Here is a 26,143-nt window from a genome sequence, read left to right on the forward strand (position 1 = left end):
TAATTAACAAAATACTTCAACAATGTGCTGAGCAATGCCAACTCCATGTCAAACGCTGTAGAGAGAACAAGTCAGGCAAGAACAGGAACTGACCACTGGGCCTGGCAACATGGAGGTCACTGGTGCTGGGGATGAAATTTCCTGAGTAACTTCACGTGTGCTAAATAACCTCTCTGAACATCAATATTCACATTTTTAAATGGTATTAACCAATCAAAAAGACTGGGCTGTTGTTATTTTTAAATATAGTAATGGGCCTAACATATTAGTAGGAGTGTAGCAATGTTAGTTTCTATTCAACCTACCGATTAGTATTGTGATTGTACTCTTTTACGGGGCCTGTGCTTACTATTATATACTCTTCACTGTTTACAAGTCTACTTTTGTTTACATTATAAACTGTCATAACCCAAATAACCCACAGTATCTTTTTATTTATTTATTATTTTTTTTGAGATGGAGTCTCGCTGTCGCCCAGGCTGGAGTGCAGTGGGGCGATCTCCGCTCACTGCGAGCTCCACCTCCCAGGTTCATGCCATTCTCCTGCCTCAGCCTCCCGAGTAGCTGGGACTTCAGGAGCCCGCCACCACACCCGGCTAATTTTTTTTGTATTTTTTGTAGAGACGGCGTTTCACCATGTTAGCCAGGATGGTCTCGATCTCCTGACCTTGTGATCCGCCCACCTCGGCCTCCCAAAGTGCTGGGATTATAGGCGTGAGCTACTGCGCCCAGCCCATCTTTTTTTTTTTTGAGACAGAGTCTCACTCTGTCACCCAGGCTGGAGTGCGGTGGTGTGATCTCGGCTCACTGCAACCTCTGCCTCCCGGGTTCAAGCGAATTCTCCTGCCTCTGCCTCCCAAGTGGCTGGGATTACAGGCCCCGCCATCATGCCTGGCTAATTTTTGTATTTTTAGTAGAAATGGAGTTTCACTATGTTGGCCAGGCTGGTATCGAACTCCTGACCTCAAGTGATCCGCCCGCCTCGGCCTCCCAAAGTGCTGGGATTGCAGGCCAGCCATATCTTCTTTAAGGGTAGAGTACGCCTGAAAAGGAGGAGCCTTGTACCTTTATGAAAAGTTTCATCAGAACTCTGAAATGAACAGCATCGGCACCATTGAGCATCATCTCAAACAGCCCAACGAGCAAGTGCAGATAGTCCCTGCTGTCTTCTTTCAGTTGTTCAGGATTCCACCATATATCACCTACAGGGACATGGAAAGAAATGATGCTAGATCCTACATGAACATGCTGGGAGCTTTTTATTCAAGACAAACAGTCATTGTGGAGTCAATCATTCAGTTTTGCAGAGTATCACATTTAAAAGATTCACAGCTTGTATCTTACCTTTAGGAAAAGATTTAGGAGCTTTCAGTGCATAAATAAATTTTTTCAAGGAAAATACAAGAAAAACCGAGTCCTCCACGGCCACCCTCTGAGTGCTGTTGAGCTCTTCTACATAATGTGCCCACAGCTCCACTGGGATCCCTCTGTCTAACATCAGTTCAATGTGCCATTCTGAGGGGATTTCCTGAAATGTTAAAGGAAACAAAAACTAGTACAAACTAAGGGTTCTGAACATGGGTTATATGAATTCCTCTGCATAATATGCAAAAGTTTTGTTTATGTGTGCATTTTGGTGGGGAAAGGATTAACAGAACTGCTTTGGTCGGATTTTTAAAGAGGTTTATCACTATTCACAAGGAAAGACAAAGTTAAATTTTATCTATGTCTTACCTTGAAACATTATCTCTAAAAACAAACTTTATTCATATGAACTGTTTATCCAATAAAGGGTAGGAATAAATAGGCATATTTCTTTTTTTTTTTTTGAGATGGAGTCTTGCTCTGTCGCCCAGGCTGGAGTGCAGTGGCACAATCTCAGCTCACTGCAACCTCCGCTTCCCAGGTTCAAGCAATTCTACTGCTTCAGCCTCCCGAGTAGGAAGGATTACAGGTGCCTGCCATCATGCCTGGCTAATTTTTGTATCTTTAGTAGAGATTAGGTTTCACCATTTTGGCCAGGTTGGTCTCGAACTCCTGTCCTCAGATGATCCACCCGCCTCGGCCTCCCAAAATGCTGGGATTATAGGCGTGAGCTACCGTGCCTGGCCAAAATAGGTGTATTTCAAAACAGGAAGATAAACAGTTGGATTGCCAAGACATAGTTAAAGGGAATTCTTTCATTTCACCGTTTTACCACTAATCTGAATAAGGTACATGGCAAACATCTCCAAACCTGCAGATGATTTTAAACAAGTAGCAAAATGTTAGGTGTTTAGAAATTATACTGTAAATGCCAAAAGAATGCAGAACAGGTATAAGAAAATGACAAATGTGACTCTGTACAAGCAGTACAGAGTAATAACTTAGAAGGAAAATAACCCAAAGCCAGATTTACAATGTAACGTCTCCAGTGAGGGATTTGATTAACTCAATGTGCTGCTACAGGCGAAAACATGCTCATGACCTCGAGAAAGGTATTAAAAGTAAAGCAATATAAAATAACCTGTTATCTACTTATGTATAATAAAACACTCTATTTGTCCATACTTTTAACACTGAGAACCAGTATAGTTCAGGTCATCATACTTCACAAAAGACACCAAGAAATTAAAAGTTAAGAAGGGCCTATCTGGGCTATTTTTCAAAATATGAAGACTTTACTCTTTTTAAAGTTTACACATTTTAGCTAACAATGGCCATGATCAGAACTTATAAAATCCTGCGGGTATACGTAAATGTGAAAAAGATATAATTCATTTAGTAAATCCTATAATGAGAAGCCCTCTAAAATTTGGAGGACAAATAAAAACAAAATCCTTACATATAGCAGATATTAAAAAAAAAGTCTTGCTACCTCAAAACATGTCAAATGTAAACAGCTGAAACATGCCCCTTAGTAATACTATGAAAGACAGTAGTAGGCTGGAGGGATACACATCTATGTAATATTAAAATTGTTTAAAGCCTAAAAGATCTATTTTTAGTAAACAATTGAATGAAATAGTATTTTGTTCAAGCACTAACACACCAAGTGAATTCTTCATCACTAGAGGTAGTTAGGTGTAGCTTGGGTAATTATCCAATAAAGACAATAAAAGAGAGGAGAGTCAGGCATCAGATACAAAATATTGCAACCCTAAAATTTTATAATTCAACCAAACTTTCCGCAAAAGCAAGGGAGTGCCTAGCTGACTATCTCACTGCTACCCAAGACTGCTTCACATTTCATCCAGCTAGTATCCACAGACTCAACATCTCGCCTCTGATTTTCAGTTTTGCTGTGACTAATAGGCCAGGCTGTTGTTTTATTCAACATCCCACTTTCTGGAGATTCTGCTTTCCTTACCACTGCAGTAATGACACTTTCAAGCTTCTTTATTTTTTTCTGCAACAAACTGAAGACTCTCATCGCAAATGGAAAGTGGGTTTCTTTTAAAGATGAACAACAAGAGACGAGCACAGACAGGATCACATGAAACGTTACTTTCTGCTTCAGGTTAAAGGACTCCTCCTCACCCATGCTTATTAAATCCTCCACCTTGAAAAATAAACACACTCTATTACTAGTTGCTCTTGATTTTCATAAAACAATTTTTTCAACTCAGGTCTATCTAGGTATTATGTGTTTCACATTTAAAGTGAGATGACAAATAGCCTTTATAAAGTACTAAGCACTGATTTCTAAGTAATTATAAGAATAATTTCAGAAACTGTAATGAACATAATTGCACTTGCCAACTTGTTAATGTATTTAAATCACACATCTAACCCTTTACAAAGGTTTATTTAATAAGGCAAAGATAATTTTCTCCTCTTTGGGATTATATTTTGCTATTTTAACAACAACAACAACAACAACAAAAAGACTAATATTTTAAATGGGAAAGAGAAAAAATGGTGGTAAAAAGGATATATTATTCTTATGGGTGTGATATGGATCCACATTGAAAAAATATATAAAATGTTAAAGATTTCAAACATTGCACAGAATATATTAAACAACACTGCAACGTTTAAAGTAAAACCAAGTACTCAAGAATAAAAAAAAATTTTTTTTAAGAAAAATCTAGTAAAGCAAAAGCTGAGAATTTAATAAGAGTATGAGAAAGAAATCCAGGGGGTGGACTTTCAAAACATACTTACCATCTTTAACATTGAAGAAGGATCTCCTAAATTTATATTATCAGCCAACAACTCAATCATCTTCTGATTTGCTACACCGATTAGTTTTCCTGGCTTTGTGCTTTTAATCACATTTTCAAGAGCTGTAAAGTAAAATCAAATGCAGAGACCTCTTATGTCACCAACACTCAAAAGAATCACATGAAGAATTCAGGCAAACATTTTACTATTGTTTATGAAGGTTTGCTTTTTATTTTTCCTTGTATCCGATTCTGAATTTGTCTATGAATTGGCTTCCTTTTCACTGTATACTTTTTATCTTGGCAAAAATTTTAAAAGACCTTACTGGCATATAGCATGACCAACAATAAATTTTAAATTTTCCTTGTTTTCTTTTGTGTTATCTGTTCACTTCTTCTAAAAAAACAACTGAATTTTTTACCTTCTTCCCAGCCTCTTAATAGAGGGTGCAGGGAGCAGATTCCTGATTTTGATAAATATATAGCAATTTTCATCTCAGCAGATTCCATATCATCATTATTGATAACCATAAATGGCAGCAAACATACAACCACCTGATTTGACAACTGATCATTTTCACTCAGTATCTCTTCTTTAATTAATATGTCAGCGGCTATCTTAAGTACCTCGTACCTAAAAGACATGCAAGCACACTTGGTTGAAAGACACACTGGAAGGCTTCAATTGGGCAAAAATTCATCATTACATTACTCCAGCTTAACTGACAATATCCTGGTCTCCTGACCAAAACTATTATTCAGACACACTAAGACACCACTTAAAATCCATGCCAATAACAAGAGTTATCTGTGACAATATTTTTATTTATTTATTTTTTGTACAAGTGCTGGGATTATAGGCATGAGCCACTGTGCCTGGCCAACAATACTTTTAATCTGCTCATCCTGTCTAATCTTAAAAAAAATAATAATAATTTTTCTTAGAGAAATCATTAGAGGTTAACTATAACATAAGACATATCACACTAGATGTCTCAACTCTACCAGAAATCAGGTTCACTCAGGCACTCAAAAAAAATGAACCAAGCACATCCTACATGATAGATATCTACCCATACAATAGATACAAAAACACGTAAGACACACTCTCATCCTCTATGGAGCTTGCTTACTTTTTCTTGCAAAAAGCTTTGGTGCCAAAAATGAAATAAACAGAGCTCATTAAAAACTTACCACAGATGGTATCATGTGTCTCTGAACTTATTTTTTAATTTGTTTAACACATTGGTATTTGTTTTTAATTATAAAGTAAAAATTACATAAAGTAGCAAATTAGAGAGTCCTTCCCATCTTACTTCCCAGAACGCAATATCATACATTATATACTTCCTTCTGCATTTTATTAAGAGAAATTCCAAACATAGAGAACAGTATAATGAACACACACAAACACAAATTAATTAACTGTATAATGAAAGAGAGTATTACAGTAAGATCTGTTCTACTACCACGACAAAAGGGTCATGTAATCAAAGCCTTAAAAAAAAAAAAAAAAAGAAATAGAAAGAACTTGATATAAGAACTTCATCAATTCAAAATAGTATGAGGAGAAATGAATACATACCATTCTCCATTCTTTGAAAGTTCTGCTCTTTGAAAGAGATTCAGAAGATTTGAAATCGTCACTTCTGAACTGAAGTGTTCTTTGAAAATCTAAAGGGAAAAAAATATCCATGAGTAGATTTGTACTTGCTTCAAACATGTATGGCGCTTTTTAAATGCGAATTTTAAAAAGAATGAATTATAAGGAATTTCTCCCAGGAATCCTAGTACAAATTAAAAGTTTTAAGATCTATTTCTCAAAAGTGGCATTCATAAGACAATTTTCACAGGTCCCAAGGTATTTGCTATTGATAAAAACATGTTAAAAGCAATATAAAAATTCACAAAACATTTTTCCTGTTTGAACAACTTCCATATATACTTAATATATCAAATTGTGAATTTCTATGAGTTTCTCCTAACCAGACTTAAGTCTGTGCTCTCCAGAGAACAAATTTCCCATGGAAAAATAATTTCCAAAAATATTCTAGTCTCAAGCAGAGAATCAAGTGAGAAGGGCAAGGAAATTTACAAAATTGTATACCTCAACAAATGACAAATTCACTCACCTCAAAAGCACTTATAGCCGACAAAACAACCTCTATATTATCATCACCTAATCGGGCTAAAACAGCTTCTTTTATGAAAGATTCATCAACACCCTCCTGAGCAATAAAAGAAAAACATTAATTTAGCTGTTGCCAAAAATCTCTTAAGGCTTTGCACTAGAAAGGAAGTATGGTTTTGTGAAAAACACTCCAGAATGACAGTCTAACACAGGCTCTGCTCTGGATGAGGACTGAAACACACTAGAACTAGATAATCGCTAAAGGGCCTTTTGAGATTAATAATTGTTTGGTACAAATCCTTTTCAAGTTTTCAGTGAAAATACAGTAAATATGGTATACTCCAAATATAGTTTTTGTAGTTAAGGAGTTCATCTTATTAAAGTGAGAGCCCAGATATTGACGGGATATAGACTAAAGAATAAGAATGTCTAATTTAAATCCTAGCTCTACCACTTATTAGTTGTGTAACTTTAGTCAAGTCACTTAACCTTTCTGGATCTCACTATTTTCACCTATAAAACAGGTTTGCTAATAAATAATACCTACCTGCAAGGGTTGTTAGAAGATTAAAAAATACATGTCAGTCTGTAGCACAGTGCTTTACACATAGTACTGTTAAAAGCTAGCTAGTATTATCTAAATTTTTACAAGGATAAGGACATGTACTACAAAGCCAGTCTGCCAAAAATAGAGATCATTTTTTAAATATAACAAATAAAAGAAAAGAATGTATATTCATTCACAGAGAAAGAAAACTACGACTGCTAATCAACCCGAATATATCCCTATCTATATGTGGCAGGCAACTAAATAATATAAAAAACATAGGTCACTCTGCTGGGAGAAAAATGAAAATTCACAGAATTCACAAAAATTAAGTTAGTCAGGCACAGTGGTGCATGTCTATAATCCCAGCTACTCTGGAGGCTGAGGTGGGAGGATTGCTTAAGCCCAGGAGTTTGAGGCTGGCCTGGATAACATAGCAAGACCCCATCATTTAAACAAATCCTCAAGAGCTAATAAGCAGCCATATATCTGAACCTGGAGTTTAGAATAAAACCTATGTCCTGTCATCAATGGAGAAAAGAAAATGAAACATGGTATGCAAAGGAGGACATCAACTGCAATTACAATCCTCAAGCCTGTAAGGTGAATGTATGCAGGGCCGGCCCTTCACCGAAAAACTAACCAAACCCAGAGAACAGGAGAGAAAGGCAGTAGAAGAAGGAAGGATGAGAATAACTTCAGAAACAGAAGATTCCAGGACTCCCCTTTATTCTAGAAGAATTTCTTATCACTGAAATCCTCCTATAACAATAAAGACTATTATTCAATGAATTTATTTAACATATCGACAAAATAAACCTATTGGCAGTTTACAAAAGCAGAATTCATGTCAGATCATGTCAGATCAAATAAAGCAACATTTCTCAAACCTGAATATTACATCAGCCACTTTCAAAGAAACATTCTCAAAGATCTAAATGTTGTTTGTTTTTTGTTTATATATCAACTTAAAATTAAGTATAACTCCTTCTTAAAATATAGATGACATAAAACAAAATTTTTTTTTTTAATCTACAAGGGAAATACCAAAAACTCTATAAAACCAATAAAATTCAAATGAAGATGAACTTAGTGCGATTAGCTGTAATTAGCTGAAATTAAATTTTACTGATCATATGATTTTACTTGTAGTAAGAATCTGCTTCTAATTGCTATGACACAAGTTCTAGAGTTCGGCACGTTTACACTGCCATGTGCTACAAGGGAACTAAACTCTGTTACCGCTTTACTCTGTTCCAGAAATTTCTCAAATATGCAAATCATGGTGCATAATTTTAGATATGACACAGATGGAGCATTCCTATTTTAATTATAGTAACTGTAGTAAAATGTATATACAATTAGCACCTCACACCCACAATTTGAAGGCTATGTAAAAAAATAATGAGTCCATCTGAAATAAAGAAAAATTGTGAGAAAATAATACTACTATCAGTGGTAATTTATAATTTAGCAAAAATTGTACAGGGACTGCTTGAATGACTAAAGTTTGGAAACTACTATTCTATGTGCATCATTACCAAGTCTTCATACCAATGCCTTTTGGTATAAATGCAAATTAGACCAAATTATTTACAAATAAAGTCAGCCTCAATACATATTTGAAACCACTAACATTTTAAAGACAAATGAAAGTGCAGGCACCAAAATCATGGAACAGCGTTCAAAAGTTATCATTCAAATGTCCCAAAATATGTCTTCATCTAAAATTAAGACTATCAAAATCAAATTTCTCGGTTTTTTTTTGAAAGAGTCTTGCCCTGTCACCCAGGCTGGAGAGCAGTGGCGTGATCACGGCTTGCTGCAGCCTCAACCTCTCACGCCCAAGAGATCCTACCTCAGCCTCTCAAGTAGCTGGGACCAAAGCGTGTGCCACCAAACTTGGCTAATTTTTTATTTTTTAAACTTTTTTATAGAGAAGGGGGTCTCCCTATGTTGCCCAGGTTGGTCTCAAACATTTGGGCTCAAGTGATCCTTCTCACAGGGTGCTGGGATTATAGGCATGAGCTGCTGTGACCGGCCCAAAATCAAATTTCAAAACTAAAAAAATTCTCAGATAATTAATGAACCTATGTGAATTAATCTACAAATTCCAGTTTGAAAAACACTAAAGATAAACAAATAACTGTCAATGTGGAAACATAAAAGCAGTTGTTATTAGGTTATTGTTAAAATGGGGACGACTGGCATACACAGTCCTAAATATTAGTCTAAGGTACTCTCAAGAGGTTTATTCAACTCATCTGTATCATTACCCACTTATCAATTCTAGGCGGTAACTTCAATTTCTTATTCAGAATTACACTGCTCATCATAAGAAAAAAAAATCATATACAAAAGCGATCTGAAACAAACCTTTGATGTTTTCATGATCTTTTTCAAATGATTCATGGCCAGAATTCTCACAGGAGCAAGTGGATGATTCAGGCTGAGCATCAAAGAAGTATCAGAATCTGCTAAAAACTACAGGGTTCAACATAGTTATCAAATGATTTCACTTAATCTGAACAGTCTATGATCAAGAATAAAACCCAGAAAAAACCACCCCAAATTGCCCAACATTTTCAGTAACAACCATCTAACTACAGAAAACAAACAAACAAAAAAATGCAAAATCTTTGTTTCTAGAACATCAGATGAGTTGCAATAGATGAAAAAATTTGTATTGTTAATGGTATGATTTCATGTGTACTTGTGTCTATGTGTAGGTTTAATTTAGTCAAGTAATTGCACAAAGTAATTTTGTATTTTGTATGCATATCTGATAAATCACCTAAGATAAATCCGTTTTAGCACCTCCCAGAAGACAGAATGCAACTCATCTACATGATATAACAAATAGTGACACTCAAATTCGTGACAACTTAGTTCACTTACGCAATTAGACTAAAAAGAAAGTCTATCTATCAACCTAAGATTTGGAAATGCAACAGCATTAAAAATGAAAGTCTAATTATGGAAGAGAAATACTAAAACAATCATATTTCTCTTCGTAATTATCTGTTTTTAAGGCTAAATATAAGAACTCCTGCTTAAATGTCTAACCTCTAGTATAGAGCTTTAGGCTTGAATCACCAGAAAATTTCTCAAGTTTTAATGTGATCATGAAATAGAACCCATCTCCCCCTTGCTAATCAATAATATAAATAGCCATCTGTGGCTGGTACACTGGAAAGCATAGACCTAGATGAAAGACAGAGAATGCTAGAAACCTACATGAGGCCGTCCTCTGATGATTCTTAATGAATATCCCATACAAAATTCTCAAACAATACTTTTCCTGAAATAAGTATCACGTTCATAGTTATGTACAAATTATTGTACCTTTCTCCAATTATTCTATTCCTGCCTCAGAGCCATACTTCAGGCAACTAGGCAAACTGTATAAGGTCATCTCTGTAAAATTTTCCACACAAGGGAAAAAAGTGGCAAATTTCCTTCTGGAGCTCTTCACATACCCATACAAATGTACCCCAAATTGTCATAATTCCTTTGGAGAACAACATACCTGATACTTTCCTCCACTTGTAGAAAGAGAAACAAACTGATGGAAAAGCTCTTGTTTTTTCAGATCTGCAATTTCCTTTAAGTGTTCCTCTAATACAACATCTAACGTTCTGGGGTATCTGGGAAGCAATTAAAGAGTGAATTCATTATTCTTAATAAATTTATTAATCTCATACACCATACACATATAAAGGAAAGACATAAAATCTTAAAAATTACTGAGACTGTGACTTAAATTTTAACAAATGTTGTAGGTAAAACCAAATGATATTGGTCAAGTGTGTTACTATGACTACTCCAATAACAAAATAGTCTCTCTATAAAAAATTATACTCTCCATAGCCCCCACACGACCACTATTTCCTCTTATATTTCAAATATTTTTGATTCCGATACTCGCCCCTTCTTGAAGAAAAAATTTTAAAAAGACAGTCTCTGTACAATTCAGCATATTAAGATGTGACTTGTGAATCATATCTTTATAGAACAGGAAGTACTTTACAAGAGCATAAACATACACACATAACTTACTTGCTTTCTAAAAGCCTAATGAGTGGAAGAAATTGTTCATTAAGCAAAGACACTTTATTAGAATCCATTTCTTCCTGTGAACTATATGAAATATACTCTTCAAACAGAAGGCTGTAAAAAAAAAAAAAACAGAAATATCAGCATACATAAGAGTTACTATTTATTGAGTACCTACTATATTCTAAGTGCTTTAGAAATATTATCTCTAATTGTCATACTTATACAAGGTATAGTTTAATACTTATTTTACAGATAAAGAAACTGGTGTAGTGGTTCACACCACTGGCATTATAATCCCAGCACTTTCGGAGGCCGGGGCAGGAGGACTGCTTAAGGTCAGGAGTTTGAGACCTGTCTGAACAACATAGCAAGACTACATTGCTATTTTAAATGGTGGTGGCTCACGCCTGTAATCCCAGTACTTTGGGAGGCCAAGGTGGGCTGATCACCTGAGGACAGGAGTTCAAGATCAGCCTGACCAACATGATGAAACCTTGTCTCTACTAAATATACAAAATTAGCTGGGCATGGTGGCACATGCCTGTAATCCCAGCTACTAGGGAGGCTGAGGCAGGAGAATCGCTTGAACCTGAGAGGCAAAGGTTGCAGTGAGCCGAGATTGCGCCATTGCACTCCAGCCTGGGCAATAAGAGCGAAACTCCATCTTAAAGAAAAAAAAAAGGAAAAGAAACTAGGGTGTAAGTCTTCCAATTTGCTCATGAGAACAGCAATAAAAGGCAACATTCAGTGAGCCCTTCTGTGCCACAGAGTGGGGTTTCACATTTTAAGCCCCAGTCTGATTCTAGAGCCTATGTTCTCAACATTACTACACGTGTACACTCTCCTTTAATTCACAAACCAACCCTCTGAGCAAAGGGGCACGAATGATGCACACCAACACACAAGTACTCTCTTGATGCTACAAAATGGCAAAGCTACATCCAGACTAACCTCCAAAACTTACTATAGCCCTGGAAGTGGTAAGGGCAGAATTTACACCTATGTCTGACTGCAACGCCTACATCTTTTCACTGTATCAAGTTGCCCGTTAAGAGAAAAAAAAAAAAAAAAAAGACTGAATTATCTGTAAAGAAATAATCCTTACTCTATGCTTACCTTCAATATTGTTTCTAAATGACATTTACTGCGTTTTAATTGTGATGTGTTATTTCAGATATTATGGTCCATTTACTAAGAGGAAACTTCGAACAGCCACAAACTGCATTTAGTTATTACCCAAATTTGTCTTAACCACTAACTTTCCATTTTCATCTATAAGCACTAAAGACATGCAAGAAAAATTACTTTTGCTTTTAATGCTGCCAGTTACTGGATTAAGTACTTACAGTTAATGAAATGATACAGACAAAACAAGATATATATTAAAAAGGAATACTGGGAAATTTCTAACCAATCTTGAAAATTATACTGAGTCACAAAAATGTCAATCAAAAGCATGTCAAAAATAATATCTTACCTAGCCAACAAATGGTCTAAGTTGTTCTTCAGTGATATTTTTGTAAGTATAGCTTCTAAGTGTCTCTTGTAGATTTGACCATCCATTCCTTCAGTTTCTTCTCCTTAATATGTAAAAATTAAAATTGTGTTGGGAAAAATTTATTTTGCAAGCTAACATTATTAAATTCACTTATAGCAGAAAATCGTTCTCAGATAAACCAGCTTTTTATCTATTTCCACAAGTGCATTCCACTTATTTAGTCATTTATATTTTTCAAAGCTCTTTTGTACAGATCACCTTCATTTTTCTTTTATCTAAAATTCTCTATTTTTAACAAGTACTATCATGCTTATAACAAGTACTATCATGCTTATAACAATAATAAAACAAAAGTCCAAAATTAGTCTTTCCCCAGGTCACATTACAAATTAGCTGTGATGGTGCCAATCAACTATCTCTGAAAACAGGTTAAACTTGTATCTCAGTACCCACCCCCTTACTGAACCAAAAGCTGTCATCTATTTCAGATTTATAATAAACATATGAATCTGATCTTAGCCCTTGCTTTCAAAGACTGGGACATTACTCATTACCTTCAGAATAGGAAGAATACATTTTCATTTTGCTAGTCACTTTTCTAAAATGCACGTTCAAACCAAGATTTGGTTACGAAAACCTCATTTTTCAGTAGACTGACATAAGTTTAGAGAAGTCTTTCTTAGTATTCTCCAAGTAGCAACAGAACCAAATGCTTCTTCCTAGTCTTTCTGTATTTATTAAAAGACATAATGCAAATAATCACTTTCTAATTATTATTATTATTATTTTCGAGATAGGGTCTCACTCTGTCGCCCAGGCTGAACTGCAGTGGCACAAACACAGTTCCCTGTAGCCTCAAACTCCCTGGACTCAGGTGATCCTCCCACCTTAGTCTCCCAAGCAGCTGGGACCACAGTTGCATGTCACCATGCCCGGTTAATTTTTGTATATTTTTGTAGAGACAGGGTTTTGCCATGATCTGCCCATCTCAGTTTCTCAAAGTGCTAGAATTATAGGTTTGAGCCACCTGGCCCTCTAATTATTACTTTTTGCTTTGTTTCATAATTTGGATTTTTATGTATAAAAATTTTCTTGGTCTTATATTTTTAATTACTCTAGGGAAAAAACTTTTTTGGCAACTGGATGAGATATTCATTGTAAATGAATCACTGAAGTTCATTAAATACCTAAATGAGAAGGCAAAGGTTTACTCAGTAATAAATTTTAAAAGTATTCCAGTCTTTTTCATGTAGAGACTATTTAAGTATTTAAGAACACAGATCTTAAAAAAGTAAAATTCTAAGAAATTACTCAATTAACAATGATCTCTCTTCAACCAACCTGCTCCCCACCCCAGATGTTTCTCACTTAAGAAATAGGCAAGTTACACAAGAACAACTGGAAAACAGAAATTTTAAATATTTTAAAGCTGTTAACCAGGATATGGTTACTATTTTAAGATCAAATCTTAGAAAATTCCTGGACAAAAAATATAAAACCACATACCTGTAACATGATGAATGATGGAGACGACCAGATGGGGAAGCATGTAACGCAGAAGAGGACTGACATCGTAAGTTTCAGAAAGCCCATGAAGTATTGTAATAAGATCAGGAACATTACATAAGTGAGGGAATGGCCTTTGAAGAAGCAAAAGTACATATCGTGTTGACTTTACAAGTTAGACAATGAGTAACAATATAAGAAAATATATAATCACTTATCTTACAAAAAAAATTATTCAAAATAATTTTATTCACCTCTGACTAGCACCATTTCTCAATTCAATTGTACATACTTTTTCCCAAGGCTCTCTGGCTTCTGTCTTTGCAGGAGCACTATCAAGCAACTTAATCCATCCTTGATCAAAGAGGGAATCTTGGTCAATGTTTTGATGATCTGTGATGCCAATGAATTCACAAAGGTATCTTCCATGGTCACTTTCACAGAAATCTGACATATTATCATGTATGTTGCAGCTCTGTAATCCGGTAAAGATGATTTCAATCCCTAAATATTTTTTAAATATAAGTAAAAATGATAAACCATATTATTTTCTGCTACTTTAAATGTTAATCTGACAAATTAGAAAAGTCATAGAGATTCATACAACCTAATGCATAGTCAATCACTCTTCAGACAAAAACAATAAAGGAGTTGACCCCTTTTTCAGAGTGGATACAGAGATGAGACAAGTCTGTTGAACGAGACAAAGGATCTCAGAAAATTTCCCAACTCAAACATCTACCACATGTCCTAACAGGAGCCAGTAAGCTCTTCCTTTATACATAAAATCCTACTTATGGGAGGGAGCCCTCAATCAGATCACTAATGGAAGAAACAAGTCTGATGAAAGGTCACAAGTTGGGACACTGGTGGGAAGTGAAAGCAGTACCTCCACGGGGCACCTGGGAAGGCAGCAGGCAACAAGGCACTTGGGAAGGAGAAACGCTGAGAGGCAGGAGCCAGTGCACAAAGAATACTGAGAGGCTGCTTACGCCTCAAAGAGACTGTCTGCTCCGTCCTCCTTCCAGTGAGGTACAAAGACTGCTATGGAAATCAATCTAGGAGATGGCCGCAGCACCAGACAGCCAATATGTATTCTTTAGAGTCCTTATTAAGGTCCCAGTCCAGTGAGTTTCTAATAAAAAAGTGTCATATTTTCAACCTAAAGGCTAAATCTCATCTATCATCTGAAATAAACTGTCAATTTAAAAACACTTAAATCTAAAAAAACTTTCGAAAGCAAGAAAATTCCTTTAAGTACAAAATAATCTACTTAACACATCAGCAGTGCCAACCTTTTGGATATAGGGAAATAGTTTGGCGATGATATTGTCTGATACGTCCTCTGCAGCTACCAGCGCCGACACTATGGTAGAAGCATAGAAAGCCAAGAGCACCCTCAACTGAGCTGAGCTGCCCGGGTACTCAGCAAAAACCTGAAACAAGGAACACAAACAAAACACATTTAACAGTGAAAGGGAGGTAGAAGAATTGCTTGAGGCCAGGAGTTCAAGGCTGAGATTTCAATGAACTATGATGGCACCACTGTACTCTAGCCTGGGCGACAAAGCAAGACCATGTCTCCAAAAAAAAAAAAAAAAAAAAAAGTGAAAGGCCAAATATTTACAGCTCTCCTGAATTACCATATGCAACAATGAATAAATACACAATGTGACAAGAATTAACTGCCTAATGATATTCCTAACATTTTTATTTAAAAAAAAAATTTTTTTTTTTTTGAGATGGAGTCTCTGTCACCCAGGTTGCAGTACAGTGGCACGATCTTGGGTCACTGCAACCTCCGCCTCCCAGGTTCAAGCGATTTTCCTGCCTCAGCCTCCCGAGCAGCTGGAATTACAGGCATGCCCCACCATGCCCAGTTTATTTTCATATTTTTAGTAGGGACGGTGTTTCACCATGTTGGCCAGGCTGGTCTCAAACTCCTGACTTCAAGTGATCCGCCTGCCTTGGCCTCCCAAAGTGTTGGGATTACAGGCGTGAGCCACCGCACCTGGCCTTAAAATTTTTTAAACAGCTTTCCCAGGTTGAATATTCCTGACATTTCTAGACACTCTCTTCGAATAGTTACTGTAACTAGAATCTGGCAAGGAACAGACATTTATTTTTGTAGAAAAACACCTTTGGTGATAAAAGACTGATTCTTAAAAAAAAAAAAAAGATACGGACTCTCAAACTGCTCCTGCTTCAAAACACCAGACCATTTAACAAAATAAATTTATCCAAAGTATCATTGTTATTAGGGAATGCTTTACTATGTTTTCTTCATTCAAAGCAAGCAATCTTCTCATAAAATTATATACTCATGAAACAGACTGCTCACCTTCACAGATTTTGTCACCAAACTGCAAATGAAATCCATGAATCCAAGATCTTTGTAGCAGTGGGTAATCAAAGTTCCTTTAGCTAACGGCACTCCAGATTGCTGTTATTGATGGAAAGAACAAACTATTAGCAACATTCATCAACTGATCCTTATTTTAAAGCATTTACCCTAGTAATGTCTTCATACTGCTACAATTCATAAATAAAAAATATAATCTCTCCTTATAACTGGTGGTGGTGATGAAATTAACACATAAAATCATGTAAACTTAGAAATTCAAAAGAGAAGGTCAGCAATGACGGCAGAGGTATTTAGTGAAAAATGTTTGCTTATCGTATGTCACATTTTGAAAGGTATTTATCAAAATCTGGATTCTCTAGATTCTTAGTAACTTTACTGGTTCGATTTGGTTTCTGAGCCAATATGATACGCTTCTGTCATTGCTTTACAATAATACTAAGAACAGAAATAGACTAGGAAACTGCACAACTTATACCACTATTCCCACCATCTAGCATTGTACATGGTATGTAATAGATGCTCCATAAATACTGATTAAATAAATGAAAGGAGAATTTTAAGTGAACTTTAGTAGGTGAGTGGAGTTTGGCTACCTGAAATAAGAGTGCCTAGGGAGCAGCAAGGTCCAAGGTAGATTAGAGGAAGAATAATTTTGATGCTATGGGCAGAGTGAATGTTGGGAAGAGCAGTTTATGAGCTTTATCAAAGGCTGGCCTTCTCCAACGTTCTTTAGTTCAAGTGCTTTATGTTCAGATTCTTAAATTCTCCTTCTAATTAAAAAGTCCTCATTACTCCTGTCTTACTAATTCTGAACACTGACCCCACTACCATCATCAGCCTAATGTGCACAGCCTCGTGATCTGTTAGCTTACTTTCATCCCCATTTGCCTCCCCTCCTACCCTGGATCACCATGCCCAACATGCAGTCAAGTTCCTGCTAACAACATACATCTACTTTCCTCCAGAATATGTTGCAAACAAAGTGCTAACGGTTAGTCAGCTGGTTTTCCTACAACAGCATGCTGTCTTTTCTTACCCAGACCCTTCCTGTTGTACAAGCATCCTTTTATTAGCCTGTAAATTAACTCCTAGCATCTTCCTCACAACTTTAATAAATTCTTGAAACCCCTGAAGTTATACTTATCCTTTTAATTTTTGTAAGTATTTTCTGCCTTTCTTCACCTTCAACTTTTTTTTAAGTTCTCAGTTCCAAATTTAAAATGCCAAACGGCATGGTACGATACAAAGGCACAGACTCTGGAATCAGATTTGGGTTCAAATCTCAACTCTGCCACTTTATAGTTATGTGAACTTTGGCAAGTAGCCTGTCCTCATCTGTAAAAATGAAGTTTTGTGATAATCCAAGATAATATAATGTACATTGCCTAGCCTGATGTCAGATACTAAATAAAAGCTAAATATTATTAACATTAATAATAGTTTCAATTGGAAGTTAGGAAATAAAAATGATGGAGGTAGTTTATCTGGACTATCCCCAGGAGCAATGACTTATTTTTTCCTAATTAAATCCCTTAATCAAGATCTGTAATGATTACAGACATATGTCATTCAGCAATTATACCTTAACTGGCAACAACCAGAACCATTTGTGCTTTGAATTATTAATTTTTAGAAGCTGTATGACTCGCACAAATATTCTTGTCTCGTGGTATGGCAGAACACAAGCAATGAGGCTATCTTGATTATAGAGATGTATATGGAACCTGGGGAAAAAAGCAAACAGTCCAACTGAACACAAAACTTAATAATAAGCACCTATTTCCTCACATGCCCAAACTGTATTATTAATAAGCTAAAACAACCTAGAACGAGTAGCAGTAAAAATCACAAAATTATAACCAAGATACAGAGCATTTAAAAAGTCCTCAATTTTGCATTCACATATCCCTCAACATGGTCCAGCCAATTCCTATGCAATATCTTTGAATATTCCACATCAAAATATACATCCCATTAACTTTCTCTCAGCTTTAAAATTTTTATTTAATTTTTTGAATAGAGTCTTGCTCTGCCACTCAGGCTGGAGTGCAGTGGCACGATCACGGCTCACTGCAGCCTCGACCTCCCAGGCTCAAACGATCCTCCCACATAGGTCTCCTGAGTAGCGGGGAGCACCATCACAGCTGGCTAATTTTTTATTTCTATGTAGAGACTAGGTCTCCCTGTGTTGCCCAGGCTGGTCTGTCAACATTTTTTTTTTTTTTTTTTTGGAGAGGGAGTCTTGCTGTTGCCCAGGCTGGAGTGCAGTGGCACAATCTCAGCTCACTGCAACCTCCACCTCCAAGTTTAAAAGATTCTCCTGCCTCCGCCTCTGAAGTAGCTGGGACTACAAACGCATACTACCATGCCCAGCTAATTTTTTTTTTTTTTTACTTTAGTAGAGATGGGGTTTCACCATGTTGCCCAGGCTGGTCTCCAACTCCTGAGCTCAGGCAATCTACCTGCCTCAGCCTCCCAAAGTGCTAGGACTACAGGTGTGAGCCACCATGCCTGGCTAAGATGCTTTTTCTAATTCTGCCAACTGATCCCTCTTCTGTGAAAACTCTCCTATCCTTTTACATCGTGTACTTTTTTTAAACAGTACCATACATTGCCTTTTATTAGATTTTTTTTTTTTTCCAGAGTCTACTTGGTCACCCAGGCTGGAGTGCAGTGGTGTGATCTCAGCTCACTGCAACCTTCGCCTCCCAAGTTCAAGCGATTCTCATGCCCCAGCCTCCCAAGTAGCTGGAATTACAGGTGCACACCACCACACCCAACTAATTTTTTTTGTATTTCTAGTAGAGACAGGGATTCACCATGTTGGTCAGGCTCGTCTCAAACTCCTGATCTCAAGTGACTGGCCTGCCTCAGCCTCTCAAAGTGCTGGGATTACAGGCGTGAGCCACTGAACCCAGCCTATTAGTTTGACATACGGTTTTAGCAGTTACTTTTTCCATGAAGCTTTCTTCAACTATTCCAGGCAGAACTATATCCACGAAACTGTGCTTAATGCTTTATTATGGCATTTATTTCAAAACAGTAATCAACTGCAACCTACTTATCTATGTACTGAACTTAGTATTTGCTGAATAAATAAGTTATCTGAAGACATAAAATGAAAAATCAAATACAAAAAGTATTCCTTACATTAATGATCTATTTGGGGGTAAAATTAGGTGCTAGAAAACAGATGGAAATATTACAGACTTTTAAATATTCTTTGTCTGATTGCCCTAATGTTCTGACAATCAGAAGACCCAAGTTAAAATTATGTTTTCTTGATGACTCACTTGCTTCTTGAAAAAAAATTAGTTTATCCCCACGTCTCCATTTTTTGTTTTTTTTTTTTTTGATACGGCGTCTCCCTGTTACCCAGGCTGGAGTGCAGTGGCGTGATCTCAGCTCACTGCAAAATCTGTCTCCTGGATTCAAGCAATTCTCCTGCCTCAGCCTCCCAAGTAGCTAGAATTACAAGTGCTCGCCACTGCGCCCAGCTAATTTTTGTATTTTTCACAGAAACAGGTTTTACCATGCTGGCCAGGCTGGCCTTGAAGCCATGTCTCCAATTAATGGAATAGAAATCTACTTTTAAAACACGTAAGTTGGACTGGATGTGGTGGCTCACGCCTGTAACCCCAGTACTTTGGGAGGCCGACGAGGTAGGAGGATCGCTTGAGGCCAGAAGTTCCAGACCAGCCTGGGCAACAAAGTGAGACACTGTCTCTACAAGAAATGAAAAAAAAAACAAACAAAAAAACTAGCTGGGCATGGTGGTGCATGCCTGTAATCCCAGCTACTTGGGTGGCTGAGATCGGAGGATCATTTGAGCCCTGGAGGTCAAGTGGGCCACGATCACACCACTGCACTCCAGCCTGGGTGAGTGAAATACTGACACTCAATAAAATAAAAAAGACAGCCGTGTGCGGTGGCTGTGGTGGCTCACACCAGCACTTTGGGAGGCTAAGACGAGTGGATCACGAGGTCAGGAGTTTGAGACCAGCCTGGCCAACATGATGAAACCCCATCTTTACTAAAAAAAAAAAATACAAAAAATTAACTGGGCGTGGTGGTATGCGCCTGTAATTCCAGCTAGTTGGGAGGCTGAGGGAGGAGGATTGCTTGAACCTGGGAGGTGGAGGTTGCAGTGAGACGAGATCGTGCCACTGCACTCCAGCCTGGGCGACAGTGCGAGACTGTCTCAAAAAAAAAAAAAAAAAGACATACATATTGGGAGAATAAAACAAAAATGTGTATGCTATGATGTGACACCAATATGTGAGAAAATAAACTAAGCTTACTGAGACAATTCCCAAAGCAGATAAAAGATCAGACCTTGGAAACAAACTTCAGCTGTATCCTAGCTCTGCCACTTACTAGCTGTGTGACTCAAGAAACTTAATCCCTCTAAGCCTCAGTTTTCTCAACTGTAAAACAAGGATAATACAAATAATCTCACCAGAGGAATGCTGTGAGAATTAAATGAGATAATGCAGATAAAGTGCTTACCAGGGCCTGGTGTATAAATGCTCAAAAACACATTAGCTATCATTGTTTTTCTCAAGTAATGGTATTTCAGAGGATAACACTGCCTGCTTCCCCAACCATCTTGTTATTTTGCCAAGAAAGAAGCTTAGTACTCACTGCCTCAAGTGTGCAGGAACAAGCTGTAATGGCAAAGTAGCATGGGCTCTTCAGAACTAATGAGGTTAGGCTGGGCGAGGTGGCTCACACCTGTAATCCCATTATTTTGGGAGGCCGAGGTGGGTGGATCACCTGAGGTCAGGGGTTAAAGACCAGCCTGGCTAACACGGTGAAACTCCATCTCTACAAAAACACAAAACTCATCCAGACATTATGGCAGGTGCCTGTAATCCCAGCTACTTGGGAGGCTGAGGTGGGAGAATCACTTGAACCTGGGAGGCAGAGGTTTCAGTGAGCCAAGATTTCAATATTGCACTCCAGCCTGAGTGACCAGCAAGACTCTATCTCAAAAAAAAAAAACAACTAATGAGGTTAGACCATTTACTCAAAATCACCGTAGTTCTACTTTTCACTATCAACAAAAAAAGAATTTAAAGGCAGAAGAGCATGCTTATCTCACACAATGGACATTGTATCAATCTCTTAATATACCTAATTTTTCAGCTTTAACTTGATAAGTTCTCAACTACTTTATTTTTTACAAGACCAAAGTGATTAGCCCATAGTTATTTCTGTAATTCTATTAGCTACCTGTGAATCAACCACTCCAGACACTTCTGTGCTGGCTTAAGCAGGAAGTAAGGCGACAAGTGAATAAGGAATAATGAAATGTTTTCATCCAACTGTTTGTTTACTGCTTTGGTCTGAACACTTCGCTCCAAGGTTTTTGCTAGCTGACTGAACAACGGTGCTTCAAACTGCTCAAAGGAAGGATCAATTCCAAGCAACTCTTCCAGGCCAGTACATCCTAAATTTCAAAAAAGGCCAGTTTATTTAACAATTCTTCGTAAGCAAATTCATCCCACCCTTCTTTTACAGTTTTACTTACCCCTAAGAAGTTTTTGAATTCTTTAAGTACATATAATTTATAATACAGTCCCAAACACTGATTTCTAGTTTTCAACATATAGAGTAAATCCTGTCTCATCTACTAGAACAGAAAGTACTTCGTGGCAGGGAACACTTTTTTTTTTTTTTTTTGGATATCCCCTACAATAACTAGGCCAGTCCTCTGAGAGGACTTCTCCGTCACCCCAGTCACTGCCTCCATCCCCTTTTTAGCTGTTCTTCTCTTTGACATATCAGTTGACCTCTCTAATTTTGTTTCTTCATCTGTGAAATCCAGATACCTCTACTCATAAACATTTCAAGCACCAAGCACCTGACTGTTATGTTCTCTTTCCCTTAAAAATATACATCAACATGCTAGAAACTGCTAAGGAAGAGGACGGGACAGAAGAGAAAACAAGGGGAAAAAAAAAAACCAGTAACCAGAAAACAAACGCTTCCAAGAGCTTTTCTAAGTTAAAAGATGGCTCACCAATGGCAAAGGCGGTGTCCCTGTCGATTGTGGCCGCTTCCTTAGGGTCAAATAACAAAGAAGCAACTTCATCTCTAGATAAGAGGCTGGCATCACTTTGAGGGAGGGCGAGTCGTTGCAGCTGCTGGGCTAAGGACGTCATCTTTCACGCCAGCGGAGTTTTAATGACACGAGCTAAAAAAACGTAAGCACTTTGATAAGTTTCTACGAAACTATAAGGCGCCTCGTAAACAAACAATTTTCTTCTGCACTCAGCACCGTCATGGACACACAACGCGGCTGTCCTGAGATTTGTGGACCCCGGAGATGCAAAGACGATGGCAACAGCGTTAACAACTAATTACAGCAGCGGCGACCGCGCCGAGGCTTTCCTTCAACCCTGATTCCGCAGATATCCGGAAAACTCTTACCCTCCCTCGATATGCCGCCCCCATCCGCAGCCACATCAAGCGGCTCTGTGCTCCTCCTTACCTGGAACTGGGAATTTGGGTATATCTTGGAAGGCAACAACTCTTCACAGCACTTCCCACATGGTACCAAAGAGCCCAACCCTCACCCGGAAACCTAGAGCATGCTCTAGAGCAACTTCCGGCTGCAGGCACTACGGCAAGTGAAGAGGTTCAAGCTTGCCGGGAATGCGACGAGACAGCTCCGCCTCCCGAGACGAAAGCCCGCCCCTCAGCCCGCCGGACTCAGGCTCAAGTCTGAGCTTCGCCTCTGTAGCTCCGGTCTAGCGGTCTGCTCTGCGGCTTGTGTCTGAAGCTTTCGGTCTCTGGATGGGCCTTCTGTGGGCTTTAAGGATCCGTAGCCGGAATCATTCATTCAGTATATAGTGATCCAGCCTTTACTAGGTGCCAGCAGCACCGCGTAGTGCTGAAAGCTACGGGTTGTGAAGTCACGTGGTTTGGGTTCAAATCCTGGCGCTGGCGCCTGTCGGCCGGGTTAACGCCACCAGATTATTTCATCTCTCCGAGCTTGTTACTTGCTCTACAAAGTGGGAAGAGGCCGAGATTGTCGTGAAAGGAGCTTCTGCTCCTAGTGCAAACCGATCTATAAATGCTGGACTCCACCGCCCCAGAGCTTGGGGGAGATCTTGTCACTCCTCTATGTTTCCATTCCCGAGGGGTAAATGGCATATTTTTTTTTCTTTCAAAACGAATCCTAGTCAGGCGCGGCCTGTAATCCGAGCACTTTGGGAAGCTCAGGCGGGCTGATCACCTGAGGTCAGGAGTTCGGGACCAGCCTGGCCAACATAGCGAAACCCCGTCTCTACTAAAAATAAAAGAATTAGCCGGACGTGGTGGCGGACGCCTGTAATCCCAGCTACTAGGAAAGCTGAGGCAGAAGAATCTCTGGAACCCGGGAGTCGGAGGTTGCAGTGGGCCAAGATCGCACCACTGCACTCCACAGAGAGAGACTGTCTCAATAAAGAAATTAATCGAATCCTGTTGAGGTATAATTTACAAACAATGGTTGCACCCACGTCAGTGGAAGAGTTTGATGACTTTTAGCAAATGCATGTATAGGTGTAATGACCTCCCCAGTCAAAATGACAGTTTCCATCGCCCCTAAAAATTGTCTCTTGCCTGTTTGCGAAGATTCCCGCAACCACTGGTCTTCTTGGCCTCACTACAGATAGTGTTGCGGAAGAGTATCCTTATGTACGAATATACCTAATCTGTTTCCAAAACACTGGTATGCGCTAGAACTAGGATGAACTGACGTCTTCCAGACGAAGGAGTGAGATCTGATGCTCTGTCTTTTCTGGATGCATTAATTTCTCTGAAGAGCTCTGCGGGGCCAGGGGGTCAAGTCTTTCTGTAACCGTCTTCCCTGGAGAATGTCAGAAACACAGCTACACATTTGGAGGCCCTGGTTGTCTATACCTCATGCAGATTCTCTCCCATTTACAAACAGAATCTTTTGTTGTTGGTTTACTTTAAAACCATTTTAAACAACCAAATATTTTCTTCAGTTATTATTATTTCTACTGACCGTTAATAATCTTCTTTTCATGTGGTGTTGAGTGCCTTGCAGAGAATAACATGAAAATTCTAGTAGTACCTATTTCATTCTTACGAACATATCTCTCCAAGGAATTTTTTTTCTTTCTAACGTGTCACAGGAGTTTTACCTTTACAGAAGCAATCAGCTTTCGGTACTTTAAAAGAAATGAACACCAGGTCTGTTTCATCGATAAGATAATTTGCTTTTTTTGCTTAAAAAATACCCTATATATTTTTTAAAAACTTTATCTAAGTGAAACTTTAAAAAGTGCTACAAAGATTTGACTCAGTCCTTCCTATGTCAGCTGTGATGGTGTATAGTGCCATGCCAAATTTTACTTTGGAAAGTAAAAAGGAAAACAAGTCAGATGTTCATAAATGTAATTTTTTTTTAAAAAAAAGCTTTGGTTTTAAAAAAATGTAATAATCTTGAATTATATATTTTTATCTGACAGACAGATGTACCAAGCTGGTATTTTCTTCATAGCCATTATCACTACTTGAAATGACCTGATTTGTCTGTTTGTTTACCTGTTTATTTCTTGTATTCCCTCACTATAATACTGGCTTCAGCACGTTGGCATAAAGCCCATCCCTAAGATTTATGGAGCCTGAGAAAGAGTACAGATGGACTCACTGCTGTAGGTGTAAATATTTAAAAGTTATAAATTAACACATTATTAACTAGGATATGCTATAACTCTCAATATTGGTGAGTAAACATTTATAATGGCAAAATAAAAATGTTTTTACATAGATGAAAATCAGCAAAATCTGATTGCATTTAATTATTATCATACCTGTCTGGGTGTCCTATTGATTGGCTGATTATTTTGGATGAGTGATAAAGACATCTATAGTTAATACATTTCCTATATATTTAGCCCATGAAAATTTACCTTCATTTCAGCAAAATTACCATGTGTATACATGGTAATCAAGATTTTCATGTAATTGTGTTCTATCAGAAATAATGATAAAAAAGGATTAAAAATAAAATTTAATTATATTCAAAACATATAGTTCGAATGTTTCAATAAAAATATAAATTAAATTAAAAAGCAATACATTAAATCTTTTTCACTTTTTTCAAAAGATTTACCTTTCTTATAAGATGTAAAGTACAATTAGTGACAATATTTTTTTTTTGTTTTGAGATGGAGTCTTGCTCTGTCGCCCAGGCTGGAGTGTGGTGGCGCGATCTCAGCTCACTGCAACCTCCGCCTCCCAGGTTCAAGCAATTCTCTGCCTCAACTTCTCAAGTAGCTGGGATTATAGGTGCCTGCCACCACACCCAGCTAATTTTTGTATTTTTAGTAGAGACGGGGTTTAATTAGTGACAAAATTTTAAGTAAAATTATTTAAATACATCTAAAGCTGTATTTGTTTTTTTGGTAAATATTACTTAATGAAATTGTTCATTAAAGTAAATTACTCACAAGCATATCATTCAATGTCCACCTAGTTGCCAGTGTAAAGAATTGGTATCACCCTTTGTTCGTGTTATGTCTGTATCTACCTATTTTCAAATTTCAGAGTCATGTGAATTGTTTAATATTGTTAAATGTTCCTCAGCAACCATATCTGATTGTTGAGAATTCTACACTAATTCCTGAGTATATCCAGAACCATAAATTGGGGGGGGAAAAGGAAATAAGAAATTCCATGTTTGGAACTACTTAGATATAATACTTTATAATGCAAAAATATGTTCATGTAGTTTGAAAGGAAAAGTGTGACAAATTAACTTTTCTTTTCTCTTACCTAAGCATTTCTGTATTCAGCATCCTGGTCGGGTCCCGGCCAGGTGCGGTGCCTCATGCCTGTAATCCAGCACTTTGGAGGCTGAGGCGGGCGGCTC

The 26,143-nt window shown here is 37.6% G+C and overlaps 1 protein-coding gene across 1 annotated transcript in view; it reads right to left on the reverse strand.

Annotated features, from left to right (window-relative positions):
• The window catches only part of HEATR1 (HEAT repeat containing 1), a 53,891-nt gene extending 31,002 nt beyond the window's left edge, over nucleotides 1-22,889 (reverse strand). The window contains exons 1-19 of the mRNA XM_019032033.4: nucleotides 22,748-22,889; nucleotides 22,277-22,450; nucleotides 21,487-21,703; nucleotides 17,834-17,975; nucleotides 16,228-16,329; nucleotides 15,182-15,322; nucleotides 14,179-14,390; nucleotides 13,887-14,020; nucleotides 12,360-12,462; nucleotides 10,883-10,993; nucleotides 10,353-10,470; nucleotides 9,200-9,307; nucleotides 6,278-6,373; nucleotides 5,731-5,819; nucleotides 4,568-4,779; nucleotides 4,147-4,268; nucleotides 3,350-3,541; nucleotides 1,345-1,528; nucleotides 1,066-1,202 (exon numbers count right to left, since the gene is read on the reverse strand). Of these exons, the coding sequence (XP_018887578.3) occupies nucleotides 1,066-1,202; nucleotides 1,345-1,528; nucleotides 3,350-3,541; nucleotides 4,147-4,268; nucleotides 4,568-4,779; nucleotides 5,731-5,819; nucleotides 6,278-6,373; nucleotides 9,200-9,307; nucleotides 10,353-10,470; nucleotides 10,883-10,993; nucleotides 12,360-12,462; nucleotides 13,887-14,020; nucleotides 14,179-14,390; nucleotides 15,182-15,322; nucleotides 16,228-16,329; nucleotides 17,834-17,975; nucleotides 21,487-21,703; nucleotides 22,277-22,418 (2,562 nt within the window). The 5' untranslated portion in view covers nucleotides 22,419-22,450; nucleotides 22,748-22,889. The remainder of the gene's footprint in view (nucleotides 1-1,065; nucleotides 1,203-1,344; nucleotides 1,529-3,349; nucleotides 3,542-4,146; nucleotides 4,269-4,567; nucleotides 4,780-5,730; nucleotides 5,820-6,277; nucleotides 6,374-9,199; nucleotides 9,308-10,352; nucleotides 10,471-10,882; nucleotides 10,994-12,359; nucleotides 12,463-13,886; nucleotides 14,021-14,178; nucleotides 14,391-15,181; nucleotides 15,323-16,227; nucleotides 16,330-17,833; nucleotides 17,976-21,486; nucleotides 21,704-22,276; nucleotides 22,451-22,747) is intronic.
• Between the last annotated feature and the right edge of the window lie 3,254 nt (nucleotides 22,890-26,143).

Source organism: Gorilla gorilla, chromosome 1 (assembly GCF_029281585.2).
Source record: "Gorilla gorilla gorilla isolate KB3781 chromosome 1, NHGRI_mGorGor1-v2.1_pri, whole genome shotgun sequence".
NCBI classification, from domain to species: domain Eukaryota; kingdom Metazoa; phylum Chordata; class Mammalia; order Primates; family Hominidae; genus Gorilla; species Gorilla gorilla.